Below are 15,617 nucleotides of genomic sequence, written 5' to 3' on the forward strand. Positions count from 1 at the left end.
TCTGTGTCCTGTGTCTAACAATACCTGGACTCAGGCCTGGATCTGGATCTGGTCTTCTTCAGAACTTTCTCTTTTTCATTCTCCCTCTCCTTGTCTTTCTTCTTCTCATCCAACAATAAGGGTGAACAGTTAGGGTTAATGACATCACGCTGGAGCCCCAACCACATTATGGCAGAATACCTGGAATTATAGTGTGTGTGTTAACATTTATGCTTGAACATGTGTGTGTGTGGACGTGCGCTGACCAGCGTTGAGTTCCGTCGGCGTTGGCGCTGTGTGATATCGGGCGTGCTGGCGGACACTCCTCCCCTCCAGCGTTCGGAGGAGTCCCGGTGAGGGTGGTGGTGGGAGCAGGCGTCCAGGGGGCTGGCTGAGGCTGAACGGGAGCAGTGGTGAGAGTCTGAGTACATCACAGACATGAAGAAAACAGGCAGGAGGGACTAGGTTAGGTCAGGACCCCTAATAATTACAGCAGTGATCACGATAGGCCACCGACTGAGAATGTAACGGTGGCAGATACAGTTATTCAGGGTGGCCGTCTGGCCAGCTGTGAGCCTTACAGGTCATATTAGGGGCTGCAGGATGTAACTACTTATGTTCGTGGCGGACTGAATTTACTTCCAATGTCTGAAATAAGGCAAGAGACAAAGATACTGTAACTAGTGGTAGTCTGGTGTATACTGTACTGTAACTAGTGGTAGTCTGGTGTATACTGTAACTAATGGTAGTCTGGTGTATACTGTAACTAGTGGTAGTCTGGTGTATACTGTAACTAGTGGTAGTCTGGTGTATACTGTAACTAGTGGTAGTCTGGTGTATACTGTAACTAGTGGTCGTCTGGTGTATACTGTAACTAATGGTAGTCTGGTGTATACTGTAACTAGTGGTAGTCTGGTGTATACTGTACTGTAACTAGTGGTAGTCTGGTGTATACTGTAACTAGTGGTAGTCTGGTGTATACTGTAACTAGTGGTAGTCTGGTGTATACTGTACTGTAACTAGTGGTAGTCTGGTGTATACTGTAACTAGTGGTAGTCTGGTGTATACTGTAACTAGTGGTAGTCTGGTGTATACTGTACTGTAACTAGTGGTAGTCTGGTGTATACTGTAACTAGTGGTAGTCTGGTGTATGCTGTAACTAGTGGTAGTCTGGTGTATACTGTAACTAGTGGTAGTCTGGTGTATACTGTAACTAGTGGTAGTCTGGTGTATACTGTAACTAGTGGTAGTCTGGTGTATGCTGTAACTAGTGGTAGTCTGGTGTATACTGTAACTAGTGGTAGTCTGGTGTATACTGTAACTAGTGGTAGTCTGGTGTATGCTGTAACTAGTGGTAGTCTGATGTATACTGTAACTAGTGGTAGTCTGGTGTATACTGTAACTAGTGGTAGTCTGGTGTATACTGTAACTAGTGGTAGTCTGGTGTATGCTGTAACTAGTGGTAGTCTGGTGTATACTGTAACTAGTGGTAGTCTGGTGTATACTGTAACTAGTGGTAGTCTGGTGTATACTGTAACTAGTGGTAGTCTGGTGTATGCTGTAACTAGTGGTAGTCTGGTGTATACTGTAACTAGTGGTAGTCTGGTGTATACTGTAACTAGTGGTAGTCTGGTGTATGCTGTAACTAGTGGTAGTCTGGTGTATACTGTAACTAGTGGTAGTCTGGTGTATACTGTACTGTAACTAGTGGTAGTCTGGTGTATACTGTAACTAGTGGTAGTCTGGTGTATACTGTAACTAGTGGTAGTCTGGTGTATACTGTAACTAGTGGTAGTCTGGTGTATACTGTAACTAGTGGTAGTCTGGTGTATACTGTAACTAGTGGTAGTCTGGTGTATACTGTAACTAGTGGAAGTCTGGTGTATACTGTAACTAGTGGTGTATGCTGTAATTTCCCCTTTCCTGGAAAATAAGGGAGAGAATGGAGAAAGGTTCCTGTAAGGGTCAGAGGTCACTCACGGGGGTCCCGGGAGTCGCTAGTGTTGAGCAGGGTCACGGCGCTGCGGCTACGGGCCAGGAAGGACAGGGTGGGGGTCATGAGCCGCTCCACGATACGGCTCTCCCACGGGCTCAGGCGCAGACTGCGGGCTGACAGACACAAGAGGGCGCTGTCAGTACCTGGGTGCTCTTACACTCAACTCAACACACACACACACACACACACAAACACACACACACACTGCAGAGTCCCTAGAATCAGACACCGCAGTACTGCACCACCAGGTTACCCACCGTTCCCCAGTCACTCACTGACGACACTGCAGCACAGCTTTTCATCCCCCAACACAAACTGGTCACTGTCTGACCACACTCGAAATAACTGCACCTGTCTCACCCTGGCCACTGTTACTACATAGAGACAGACTTCACTCCAATTAAACATGACGGACAGGTGGAGAAATCTTGAGATGTCACATACCTCATAGCGTCACAGATCACACACATAACAATACAACTGCTAAATTTCCTCCATAGAGAAATAATATAAAAACACTTGCCTTCTCCAAAACACGAGTAAATATTGGACTATAAATGGTGCTTCCTGTATTATACTGATGCTAAAATGTTTATTCTATTCTACTGAGACATTTACTTTATGTTCCTATTCTTATATTGTATTAATGTTGTTGCATTGTCGAGAAGGAAGCATTAGGTTGGACAGTGTATCCCATGCATATCCCGTACGTACGACTAATAACACTTTAAATGTAGAATACATGTAAAAACGTCTTTCCAAATGACTTGTCATTCAAAAACACACCACCCACAATGCCATGACTGTCTAGTAGGCCTAAGCTCCACCCGGACCTAGCGATGCTGACGGAGGCATGTTAGATCAGATCTTCAGCATTACAGCCTACACTACTCCTGGGATACTGTGAGTAAGGCTCACTCTTATGCCATTAGTTTACATTTTTACATTTTTAGTCATTTAGCAGACGCTCTTGCTCTAACCAACTGAGCTACAGGAGGCCTACTTAGTTCAGAACCATATGTTTGTTTGTTTGTTTGTTTGTTTGTTTGTCTGCGTCCCAAATGGCAGCCTATTCCCTACATAGTGTACTACTTTAGACCAGGGTCCACAGGGCTCTGTTTAAAAGTAGTGCTCACTCTGTGGGAATAGGGTGCCATTTGGGATGTAGCCTTAGTGTTTCATTAGTGTCATAAGATGAGGACTGCCCCCATATGAAGTTCTACAACAAGAGGATGTGTTTGATGCATTGTAATGGACAGCTACACAGACATTTGTCCGTGTTCCAAATGGCACCCTATTCCCTATGTAGTGCGCTACTGTAGGGAATAGGGTGACATTTGGGACGCAACCATTCTGACAAACGCTCAAGAACAATCATAACTGGAACAAATGTAATGTCAGAGCAAATGTGTTTTGAACGTCGGGAGTCCCTGAAATCATTTTTCCCTAAAACGACGCCAATTTCAGAAAGTTACAAAACAGTATATGGGCCAAAAGGCGCTACATTGTAGTGATAGAACTAGTCTGGTTGTGAGAGCCCTCTGTGTGAGATTTCTGTGTGGAGGAGAATTTGGTGGAGAAATGACCCAAACCTTTTGAAGATTAGTTGAAATAGGGACGATGCAGCGTTTCGTATTACAGTACCTCCCGTTCCTCTCAACTCTCAAACTGAGCTAAAGAGTATGACCTCCCTGAGTCTCTCATAAACTTCATTCTAAGTAACTGGCAATTAGGCCTGTGTGACCACAGAGTTTCAGCATCTTCAATGGGCCATTGATAATATCGTACGTATGGAATGTTAACATCAGTCATCACAAGTTTAAACTCCATCAAGGACTTGATTGACAGCGGAATGTTACAAAATGTACAGAATGTACACAGTGAAGGGACCCTGGGATGAACAAAGCTGTGTAGGCCTACAGTAGCAGCATTCTGTTTAGAGAGACCCCACTGCTGTATACCTGCTGCATCGTGTGGGCCCTGATTGTTAGGTCAAGTCAGCTATGCTAAGAAGCATCCGGAACGGCACCATCATCCCTATTTAGTGCACTACTTTTTACCAGCCCCCATAGGGCTCTGGTCAAAAGTAGTGCACTATACTGTATAGGGAATAGGGTGCTATTTTGGACACACCTCTTGTGTGGATCACCCAGCTCTCTCTGTATGCTTTAACTGATGGCATGTTACACAGAACGTTGCCCCATTGACTCTAACTGATGGCATGTTACACAGAACGTTGCCCCATTGACTCTAACTGATGGCATGTTACACAGAATGTTGCCCCATTGACTCTAACTGATGGCATGTTACACAGAACGTTGCCCCATTGACTCTAACTGATGGCATGTTACACAGAATGTTGCCCCATTGACTCTATTGACTCTAACTGATGGCATGTTACACAGAACGTTGTTATTGGATGCTAGCTTGCTAGTTGGCTATGGTGTCATAGTTGGCTAGCTGAATAAAGTGGGTTGAGTCTATTCCTTTAAACATTGAACCGCTGTGGTTCACAACAATTCTGATTTCTAAAGGCGGAAGTTGGGAGAGTTTTTGTTCGGGTGGTTCAGTGAAACAATTTTAGTTTCTGAGGTAGAAGTTTTTGGTGAGGGAGGCCCTGCTCTCTCCGCTCCCAGATGCTTAGCCCATTTCATTCCGATCTCCTCTGCATTTTTGTAGCCATTTGCTACAGCCTGTCAACTATGCCTCTGCCTATCCCTGTTCTCTCCTCTCTGCACAGGCTACACAAACGCCTCACACCGCGTGGCTGCTGCCTCTCTAACCTGGTGGTCCCTGCACGCACCCCACACCTGGAGTTCCAGGTCTCAGGCAGCCTCTGGAACTGCCGTTCTGCTGCCAACAAAGCTGACTTCATCCCAGCCTATGCCAACCTCCAGTCCCTCGACTTCCTGGCGCTGACGGAAACATGGATCACCACTGAAAACACTGCTACTCCTACTGCTCTCTCCTCGTCTGACCATGTGTTCTCGCATACCCCGAGAGCATCTGGTCAGAGGGGTGGTGGTACAGGAATCCTCATCTCTCCCAAGTGGACATTCTCAATTTTTCCCCTAACCCATCTGTCTATCTCCTCATTTGAATTCCATGCTGTCACAGTCACTAACCCATTTAAGCTTAATATCCTTGTCATCTATCGCCCTCCAGGTTCCCTTGGAGAGTTCATCAATGAGCTTGACGCCTTGATAAGTTCCTTCCCTGAGGATGGCTCACCCCTCACAGTTTTGGGGGATTTCAACCTCCCTATGTCCACATTTGACTCATTTCTCTCTGCCTCCTTCTTTCCACTCCTCTCCTCTTTTGACCTCACCCTCTCACCGTCCCCCCCTACTCACAAGGCAGGCAATACGCTTGACCTCATCTTCACTAGATGCTGCTCCTCTACTAATCTCACTGCAACTCCCCTCCATGTCTCCGACCACTACTTTGTTTCCTTTTCTCTCTCACTCTCCTCCCACACTACTCACTCTGCCCCTACACAGATGGTAATGCGCCGCCGCAACCTTCGCTCTCTCTCTCCCACTACTCTCTCCTCTTCCATCCTATCATCTCTTCCCTCTGCTCAATCCTTCTCCCTCCAATCTCCTGATTCTGCCTCCTCAACCCTCCTCTCCTCCCTTTCTGCATCCTTTGACTCTCTGTGTCCCCTATCCTCCCGGCCGGCTCGGTCCTCCCCTCCAGCTCCGTGGCTTGATGACTCATTGCGAGCTCACAGAACAGAGCTCCGGGCAGCGGAGCGGAAATGGAAGAAAACTAAACTCCCTGCCGACCTGGCATCTTTTCACTCCCTCCTCTCTACATTTTCTTCATCTGTTTCTGCTGCTAAGGCCACCTTCTACCACTCTAAATTCCAAGCATCTGCCTCTAACCCTAGGAAGCTCTTTGCCACATTTTCCTCCCTCCTGAATCCTCCCCCCCCCCCCTCCTCTCTCTCTGTGGATGACTTCGTCAACCACTTTGAAAAGAAGGTTGACGACATCCGATCCTCGTTTGTTAAGTCTAATGACACTGCTGGTCCTGCTCACACTGCCCTACCCTATGCTTTGACTTCTTTCTCCCCTCTCTCTCCAGATAAAATCCTGCGACTTGTGACTGCAGGCCGCCCAACAACCTGCCCGCTTGACCCCATCCCCTCCTCCCTTCTCCAGACCATCTCCGGTGACCTTCTCCCCTACCTCACCTCGCTGATCAACTCATCCTTGACCGCTGGCCATGTCCCTTCCGTCTTCAAGAGAGCGAGAGTTGCTCCCCTTCTCAAAAAACCAACACTCGACCCCACTGATGTCAACAACTACAGACCAGTATCCCTTCTTTCTTTTCTTTCCAAAACTATTGAGCGTGCCGTCTTTAGCCAACTCTCTTGCTATCTCTCTCAGAATGACCTTCTTGATCCAAACCAATCAGGTTTCAGGACTGGTCATTCAACTGAGACTGCTCTTCTCTGTGTCACGGAGACTCTCCGCACTGCTAAAGCTAACTCTCTCTCCTCTGCTCTTGTCCTTCTAGACCTGTCTGCTGCCTTTGATACTGTGAACCATCAGATCCTCCTCTCCACCCTCTCCGAGCTGGGCATCTCCGGCGCGGCTCACTCCTGGATTGCGTCCTACCTGACCGGTCGCTCCTACCAAGTGGCGTGGCGGGAAGCTGTCTCCGCACCACGTGCTCTCACCACTGGTGTCCCCCAGGGCTCGGTTCTAGGCCCTCTCCTTTTCTCCCTATACACCAAGTCACTTGGCTCTGTCATATCCTCACATGGCCTTTCCTATCATTGCTACGCTGACGATACACAACTAATCTTCTCCTTTCCCCCTTCTGATAACCAGGTGGCGAATCGCATCTCTGCATGTCTGGCAGACATATCAGTATGGATGACGGATCACCACCTCAAGCTGAACCCTGGCAAGACGGAGCTGCTCTTCCTCCCGGGGAAGGACTGCCCGTTCCATGATCTCGCCATCACGGTTGACAACTCCGCTGTGTCCTCCTCCCAGAGTGCGAAGAGCCTAGGCGTGACCCTGGACAACACCCTGTCGTTCTCCGCCAACATCAAGGCGGTGACCCGCTCCTGCAGGTTCATGCTCTACAACATTCGGAGAGTGCGACCCTGCCTTACACAGGAAGCGGCGCAGGTCCTGGTCCAGGCACTTGTCATCTCCCGTCTGGACTACTGCAACTCGCTGTTGGCTGGCCTCCCTGCCTGTGCCATTAAACCCCTACAACTCATCCAGAATGCCGCAGCCCGTCTGGTGTTCAACCTTCCCAAGTTCTCTCACGTCACCCCCCTCCTCCGCACACTCCACTGGCTTCCAGTTGAAGCTCGCATCCGCTACAAGACCATGGTGCTTGCCTATGGAGCAGTGAGGGGAACGGCACCTCTGTACCTTCAGGCTCTGATCAGTCCCTACACCCAAACGAGGGCATTGCGTTCATCCACCTCTGGCCTGCTGGCTCCCCTTCCTCTGCGGAAGCATAGCTCCCGCTCAGCCCAGTCAAAACTGTTCGCTGCTCTGGCACCCCAATGGTGGAACAAGCTCCCTCACGACGCCAGGACAGCGGAGTCACTCACCACCTTCCGGAGACATTTGAAACCCCACCTCTTTAAGGAATACCTGGGATAGGATAAAGTATTCCTTCTAACCCCCCCCCCCCCCCAATTGTAAAGTGGTTATCCCACTGGCTATAGGGTGAACGCACCAATTTGTGAGTTGCTCTGGCTAAGAGCGTCTGCTAAATGACGTTAATGTGCCCTTGAGCAAGGCACTTAACCCTAATTGCTCCTGTAAGTCGCTCTGGATAAGAGCGTCTGCTAAATGACTAAAATGTAAAATGTAAATGTAAACGTTGCCCCATTGACTCTAACTGATGGCATGTTACACAGAACGTTGCCCCATTGACTCTAACTGATGGCATGCCACACAGAATGTTGCCCCATTGACTCTAACTGATGGCATGTTACACAGAACGTTGCCCCATTGACACTTTGTCAGCAATGAAGTGAGACTGGAATCAAATTAAATGCTGTCCTCTTAAGCATTATACTGTAATAACAGCATTGAATGCGTACAGACACACACACACACACACACACACACACACACACACACACACACACACACACACACACACACACACACATTCACCCAAGCACAGTAAGTTCACAATCACAACAGCAACACCAACAAGCTGATGATAAGCGTGAGTCGTGACACTTCATTTCTGTAGATGCATGTAAATCACATTTAGGATGGCACCGATCAGTGAATGGAAAACAATGAAAAGCTTTGACAATCCCATATAATCCACTGGTTCATATTATTTAATGGACCAGGGGTCACCTTCCCTGTATTTTTGGACAAATCCTTTTCACAAAGTGTTTTATGGTTGATAACCCAACTAGGCCTGGGCCTGTTGCTAAGCAACAGTGAGGTGGCCTATTTTCTCCTTCAATGTGGCAGGACATTTACTGCTGCTGCCTGGTATACTGACCACCTGGTAGACGGATCCTGGGACTCTAAAAACCATCAGGCTATTATAGGCTTACTTACAGCCTGAAGCCAGAACATTCTAACTAAAGTCAACTGGATTTCATATGGCAGATTCTGGAAAATATCAGTCTGCTGAGAGAGGACATTCTGTGTACGGTATTTAGTATTGACTTGACTGAATATTAAATATGGTGGGGGTTGGAGATCAATAACAGCTGACTGCGTGTTATGAGTGACATGACAACATCTAAAAGAATGGATGACAAGCTAATGGAATATACACTGCTCAAAAAAATAAAGGGAACACTTAAACAACACAATGTAACTCCAAGTCAATCACACTTCTGTGAAATCAAACTGTCCACTTAGGAAGCAACACTGATTTGACAATACATTTCACATGCTGTTGTGCAAATGGAATAGACAACAGGTGGAAATTATAGGCAATTAGCAAGACACCCCCCAATAAAGGACTGGTTTTGCAGGTGGTGACCACAGACCACTTCTCAGTTCCTATGCTTCCTGGCTGATGTTTTGGTCACTTTTGAATGCTGGTGCTGCTTTCACTCTAGTGGTAGCATGAGACGGAGTCTACAACCCACACAAGTGGCTCAGGTAGTGCAGCTCATCCAGGATGGCACATCAATACGAGCTGTGGCAAGAAGGTTTGCTGTGTCTGTCAGCGTAGTGTCCAGAGCATGGAGGCGCTACCAGGAGACAGGCCAGTAGATCAGGAGACGTGGAGGAGGCCGTAGGTGTCACGCCCTGGCTCGGGGGACTCTCATATGTTGAGCCAGGGTGTTAGTTTCTATGTTTTTGTTGTGGGTTCTAGGTTATTGTATTTCTTTGTTTGAGTGACTCCCAATCAGAGGTAACGAGTGTCAGCTGTTGGCTCGTTGTCTCTGATTGGGAGCCATATTTAACTATCTGTCTTTCACGTTGTGTTTGTGGTTTCTTGTTCATTTCGGTTGGTGTGAAACCGTAGACGTCACGTTTTCGTTTGTGTTTTTGATCGTGTGATCATTGATAGTAATAAAATATGTTCACCTTCAACGCTGCGCATTGGTCTCCTGTTTTAGACGATCGTGACAGAAGAAACCACCAAGATGGGACCAAGCAGCGTGTGCAGGAGCCATCGCCGGGGAGATCCTTCACAGATCTCCTTCGCCTCCTGGACTGGGTCAAGCCGAGGGAGGAAGACAAGGGCTTGACATTATGGCAGAAGGGCGAGAAGCTGGCGAGGGATATGGAGACGTGGTCCACGGGTAGGGGAGACGCCCCGAAAATTTTTAGGGGGGGGCTCACGACGGCGGACCAGCAGGAGGCCGCGATGGAGCGGTCCAGTGGGTTGCCGGAGAAGGCCGCCGGGTTACGGGGGCCACTGGTAGAAGAAGGGATGGAAGGTGTGGAGGCACGGCGAGAGGTACTGGCGTGTGTTGCCAGTCCGGTCCGGCCCGTTCCAGATCCCGGTGTAGAGCCAGTGGTGTGTGTCCCCAGTACGGTCCGGTCTATTCCTGCTCCCCGCACCGAACCTGCGGTGCGCGTCGCCAGCCCAGTCCGGCCCATTCCTGCTCCCCGCATCAAGCCTGTGGTGCGTCTCGTCAGCCCGGCTCTGCCCGTTCCTGCTCTCCGCACCAGGTCTGTGGTGCGCGTCGCCAGCCCAGTCCGGCCCAGTCCTGCTCCCCGCATCAAGTCGGTGGTGCGTCTCGTCAGCCCGGCTCTGCCCGTTCCTGCTCTCCGCACCAGGTCTGTGGTGCGCGTCGCCAGCCCAGTCCGGCCCAGTCCTGCTCCCCGCATCAAGTCTGTGGTGCGTCTCGTCAGCCCGGCTCTGCCCGTTCCTGCTCTCCGCACCAGGTCTGTGGTGCGCGTCGCCAGCCCAGTCCGGCCCACTCCTGCTCCCAGCACCAAGTCTGTGGGGCGTTTCGTCAGCCCTGTCAGGCCCGTGCCTGTTCCCCACACCAAGCCAGTGGTGTGCGTCGTCGGTTCGGCACGGCACGTGCCTGTTCCACTGGAGCCGGATCCGCCGCCTAGGCGGAGTGCCCACCCGGTCCCTCCCCTGTTGTGTTTCGTTGGCGCGGTCGGAGTCCGCGCCTTTAGGGGGGGGTACTGTCACGCCCTGGCTCGGGGGACTCTCATATGTTGAGCCAGGGTGTTAGTTTCTATGTTTTTGTTGTGGGTTCTAGGTTATTGTATTTCTTTGTTTGAGTGACTCCCAATCAGAGGTAACGAGTGTCAGCTGTTGGCTCGTTGTCTCTGATTGGGAGCCATATTTAACTATCTGTCTTTCACGTTGTGTTTGTGGTTTCTTGTTCATTTCGGTTGGTGTGAAACCGTAGACGTCACGTTTTCGTTTGTGTTTTTGATCGTGTGATCATTGATAGTAATAAAATATGTTCACCTTCAACGCTGCGCATTGGTCTCCCTCCTTAAGCGATCATGACAGTAGGAGGGCAACAACCCAGCAGCAGGACTGCTACCTCCGCCTTTGTGCAAGGAGGAGCAGGAGGAGCACTGCCAGAGCCCTGCAAAATGACCTCCAGCAGGCCACAAATGTGCATGTGTCTGCTCAAACGGTCAGAAACAGACTCCATGAGGGTGGTATGAGGGCCCGACGTCCACAGGTGGGGGTTGTGCTTACAGCCCAACACTGTGCAGGACGTTTGGCATTTGCCAGAGAACACCAAGATTGGCAAATTCGCCACTGGCGCCCTGTGCTCTTCACAAAGGAAAGCAGGTTCACACTGAGCATATGTGACAGACGTGACAGAGTCTGGAGACGCCGTGGAGAACGTTCTGCTGCCTGCAACATCCTCCAGCATGACCGGTTTGGCGGTGGGTCAGTCATGGTGTGGGGTGGCATTTCTTTGGGGGGCCGCACAGCCCTCCATGTGCTCGCCAGAGGTAGCCTGACTGCCATTAGGTACCGAGATGAGATCCTCAGACCCCTTGTGAGACCATATGCTGGTGCGGTTGGCCCTGGGTTATTCCTAATGCAAGACAATGCTAGACCTCATGTGGCTGGAGTGTGTCAGCAGTTCCTGCAAGAGGAAGGCATTGATGCTATGGACTGGCCTGCCCGTTCCCCAGACCTGAATCCAATTGAGCACATCTGGGACATCATGTCTCGCTCCATCCACCAACGCCACGTTGCACCACAGACTGTCCAGGAGTTGGCGGATGCTTTAGTCCAGGTCTGGGAGGAGATCCCTCAGGAGACCATCCGCCACCTCATCAGGAGCATGCCCAGGCGTTGTAGGGAGGTCATACAGGCACGTGGAGGACACACACACTACTGAGCCTAATTTTGACTTGTTTTAAGGACATTACATCAAAGTTGGATCAGCCTGTAGTGTGGTTTTCCACTTTAATTTTGAGGGTGACTCCAAATCCAGACCTCCATGGGTTGATAAATTTGATTTCCATTGATCATTTTTGTGTGATTTTGTTGTCAGCACATTCAACTATGTAAAGAAAAAAATATTTTTATAAGATTATTTCATTCATTCTCAGATCTAGGATGTGTTATTTTAGTGTTCCCTTTGACCTCTCTACCTAAGATCTCCTCAATCTAAGATCTCCTCTAAGATCTCCTTTATCTAAGATCTCCTCTCCACATATTATTACATGTGATAATTAGATAAAGAGTTCATCAACAACTATCTGACCGTTTACATTACATTACACTATCTGACCAGTTACATTACTGACATTTACATTTACACTAGTCTTCTTCCAAGCCAAAATGGAGAATCCATAGCATTAGAAGAAACATTAGCCACAGTCACATTACAATACCCATCATCACCACCACTGAACCACACCACCACCACCACCACCACCACCACACCACCATACCACCACCATCCCATACCACCATACCACCACCACCATCCCACCATACCACCACCATCTCACCATACCACCACCACCACCATACCACCACCACCACCATCCCACCATACCACCATCCCACCATACCACCATACCACCATACCACCACCACAACCATACCACCACCACCACCATACCACCATACCACCACCATCCCATACCACCACCATACCACCATACCACCACCATACCACCATACCACCACCATACCATACCACCATACCACCATACCACCACCATCACATACCACCACCACCACCACCATCCCACCATACCACCACCATCCCATACCACCATACCACCATCCCACCATACCACCATACCACCACCATACCACCATACCACCACCACCACCATACCACCACCACCACCATCCCATACCACCACCACCACCATACCACCACCCCCGAACCATACCACCACCATCCCATACCACCACCACCACCACCACCACCATCCCATACCACCATACCACCATACCACCACCACCACCATACCACCACCACCGAACCATACCACCACCATCCCATACCACCACCACCACCACCACCATACCATACCACCATACCATACCATACCACCACGACACCAACTCCACAGCACCAACACAGCTTATCACCAACAGCAGAGTGGAGGACAACCAAAGAGTGTGGAATAGGAGGGTGTCGTGACTCGTGACTGAAGTGACAGAAACCTATATACACCAATATAAAAAAAATCATCACAAAATATGGAATAATATACAGTGAGGGAAAAAAGTATTTGATTCCCTGCTGATTTTGTACATCTATAATTTTAATGGTAGGTTTATTTGAACAGCGAGAGACAGAATAACAACAACAAAATCCAGAAAAACGCATGTCAAAAATGTTATAAATTGATTTGTATTTTAATGAGGGAAATAAGTATTTGACCCCTCTGCAAAACATTACTTAGTACTTGGTGGCAAAACCCTTGTTGGCAATCACAGAGGTCAGACATTTCTTGTAGTTGGCCACCAGGTTTGCACACATCTCAGGAGGGATTTTGTCCCACTCCTCTTTGCAGATCTTTTCCAAGTCATTAAGGTTTCGAGACTGACGTTTGGCAACTCGAACCTTCAGCTCCCTCCACAGATTTTCTATGGGATTAAGGTCTGGAGACTGGCTAGGCCACTCCAGGACCTTAATGTGCTTCTTCTTGAGCCACTCCTTTGTTGCCTTGATCGTGTGTTTTGGGTAATTGTCATGCTGGAATACCCATCCACGACCCATTTTCAATGCCCTGGCTGAGGGAGGGAGGTTCTCACCCAAGATTTGACGGTACATGGCCCCGTCCATCGTCCCTTTGATGCGGTGAAGTTGTCCTGTCCCCTTAGCAGAAAAACACCCCCAAAGCATAATGTTTCCATCTCCATGTTTGACGGTGGGGATGATGTTCTTGGAGTCATAGGCAGCATTCCTCCTCCTCCAAACACGGCGAGTTGAGTTGATGCCAAAGAGCTCCATTTTGGTCTCATCTGACCACAACACTTTCACCCAGTTCTCCTCTGAATCATTCAGATGTTCATTGGCAAACTTCAGACGGGCATGTATATGTGCTTTCTTGAGCAGGAGGACCTTGCAGGCACTGCAGGATTTCAGTCCTTCACGGCGTAGTGTGTTACCAATTGTTTTCTTGGTGACTATGGTCCCAGCTGCATTGAGATCATTGACAAGATCCTCCCGTGTCGTTCTGGGCTGATTCCTCACCGTTCTCATGATCATTGCAACTCCACGAGGTGAGATCTTGCATGGAGCCCCAGGCCGAGGGAGATTGACAGTTATTTTGTGTTTCTTCCATTTGCGAATAATCGCACCAACTGTTGTTACCTTCTCACCAAGCTGCTTGGCGATGGTCTTGTAGCCCATTCCAGCCTTGTGTAGGTCTACAATCTTGTCCCTGACATCCTTGGAGAGCTCTTTGGTCTTGGCCATGGTGGAGAGTTTGGAATCTGATTGATTGATTGCTTCTGTGGACAGGTGTCTTTTATACAGGTAACAAACTGAGATTAGGAGCACTCCCTTTAAGAGTGTGCTCCTAATCTCAGCTCGTTACCTGTATAAAAGACACCTGGGAGCCAGAAATCTTTCTGATTGAGAGGGTGTCAAATACTTATTTCCCTCATTAAAATGCAAATCAATTTATAACATTTTTGACATGCGTTTTTTAGGATTTTTTTGTTGTTCTTCTGTCTCTCACTGTTCAAATAAACCTACCATTAAAATTATAGACTGATAATTTCTTTGTCAGTGGGCAAATGTACAAAATCAGCAGGGGATCAAATACTTTTTTCCCTCACTGTACATGTCTGGGCTGATCAAAAATGCAGAGAGAGGAAGGTAAATCAATCAACAACAACAAATCAACAAAACCATGATGCACACCGGGGATATGTGAGACGGGTAATGTAGTGTTGTAGGGATAAGAAATGATCGGTCACCAGGCAACAGGCAGGCAGGCCACCAGCAACAACAGTTAAAACAAAAAACAAAAACCAGGTAGTAAGGAGGATCTGAGAGGAGAAGGGAGTGGGGAGGAGGAGGGCTGATATAGAGGCCTTGTGGACATTGACGCGGGTCGGTCATCCTTACTTCTGTTGGGGGACTTCCAGAGGGTGGCAGAAGACAAGGACAGCCTGTTGTTAATGACAGGGTCCACCTGTCTCGGCAAGTTGACAGTGGAGGCCGAACATCTGCCTGCACCGGAGAGAACGCAACAGATAACAACTGTTCACAAGGCGGGCGGGGTGGGGAACCCGACAAGGAAGTACTGTAGACGTAGACCTACTGTAGACGCCCTCACCGTCTGTCTGTCTGTCTGTCTGCCCGTCTGTCTGTCTGGATCATGCAGTTGACAGAGCTTATAGAATGTCTGCTCAGACAGACCTGATTCACTCTATTTAAACACACTGTATCTCTGATTTACTTCAATCATTATTAAGCAGTGCAGTTTGACTGGACAGATTCAAAGTCCTTTTAATATGGGGAACTAGGAACTAGGGAACTAGGAAAAGTTTGGGGTAAAATTGGGAAAGTTAAATGACTGAAGTGACTGGGTTTATGAATGGCATCTAAAGCCCAGAAACAAATCTTTCTAGAGAACCCCAAGTGGAAAAGGGCAAAACTAGATTGTCTTTGTAGCTCAAACCAAACACACACACACACACACACGCTCATTCTTATTCAGACTTCAGAGAGGAGAGAAGTTTCTTGACCTCAAGGTCACAA

At 48.6% G+C, this 15,617-nt stretch overlaps 1 protein-coding gene across 1 annotated transcript in view; it reads right to left on the bottom strand.

Moving 5' to 3' along the window:
- Positions 1-15,617, bottom strand: part of LOC311110341 (uncharacterized protein) — an 86,258-nt gene that overhangs the window by 17,861 nt on the left and 52,780 nt on the right. The window contains exons 6-8 of the mRNA XM_084152998.1: positions 1,960-2,088; positions 246-400; positions 25-101 (exon numbers count right to left, since the gene is read on the bottom strand). Of these exons, the coding sequence (XP_084009124.1) occupies positions 25-101; positions 246-400; positions 1,960-2,088 (361 nt within the window). The remainder of the gene's footprint in view (positions 1-24; positions 102-245; positions 401-1,959; positions 2,089-15,617) is intronic.

Source organism: Coregonus lavaretus, assembly GCF_964263955.1.
Source record: "Coregonus lavaretus genome assembly, chromosome: 3".
Classification (NCBI taxonomy): domain Eukaryota; kingdom Metazoa; phylum Chordata; class Actinopteri; order Salmoniformes; family Salmonidae; genus Coregonus; species Coregonus lavaretus.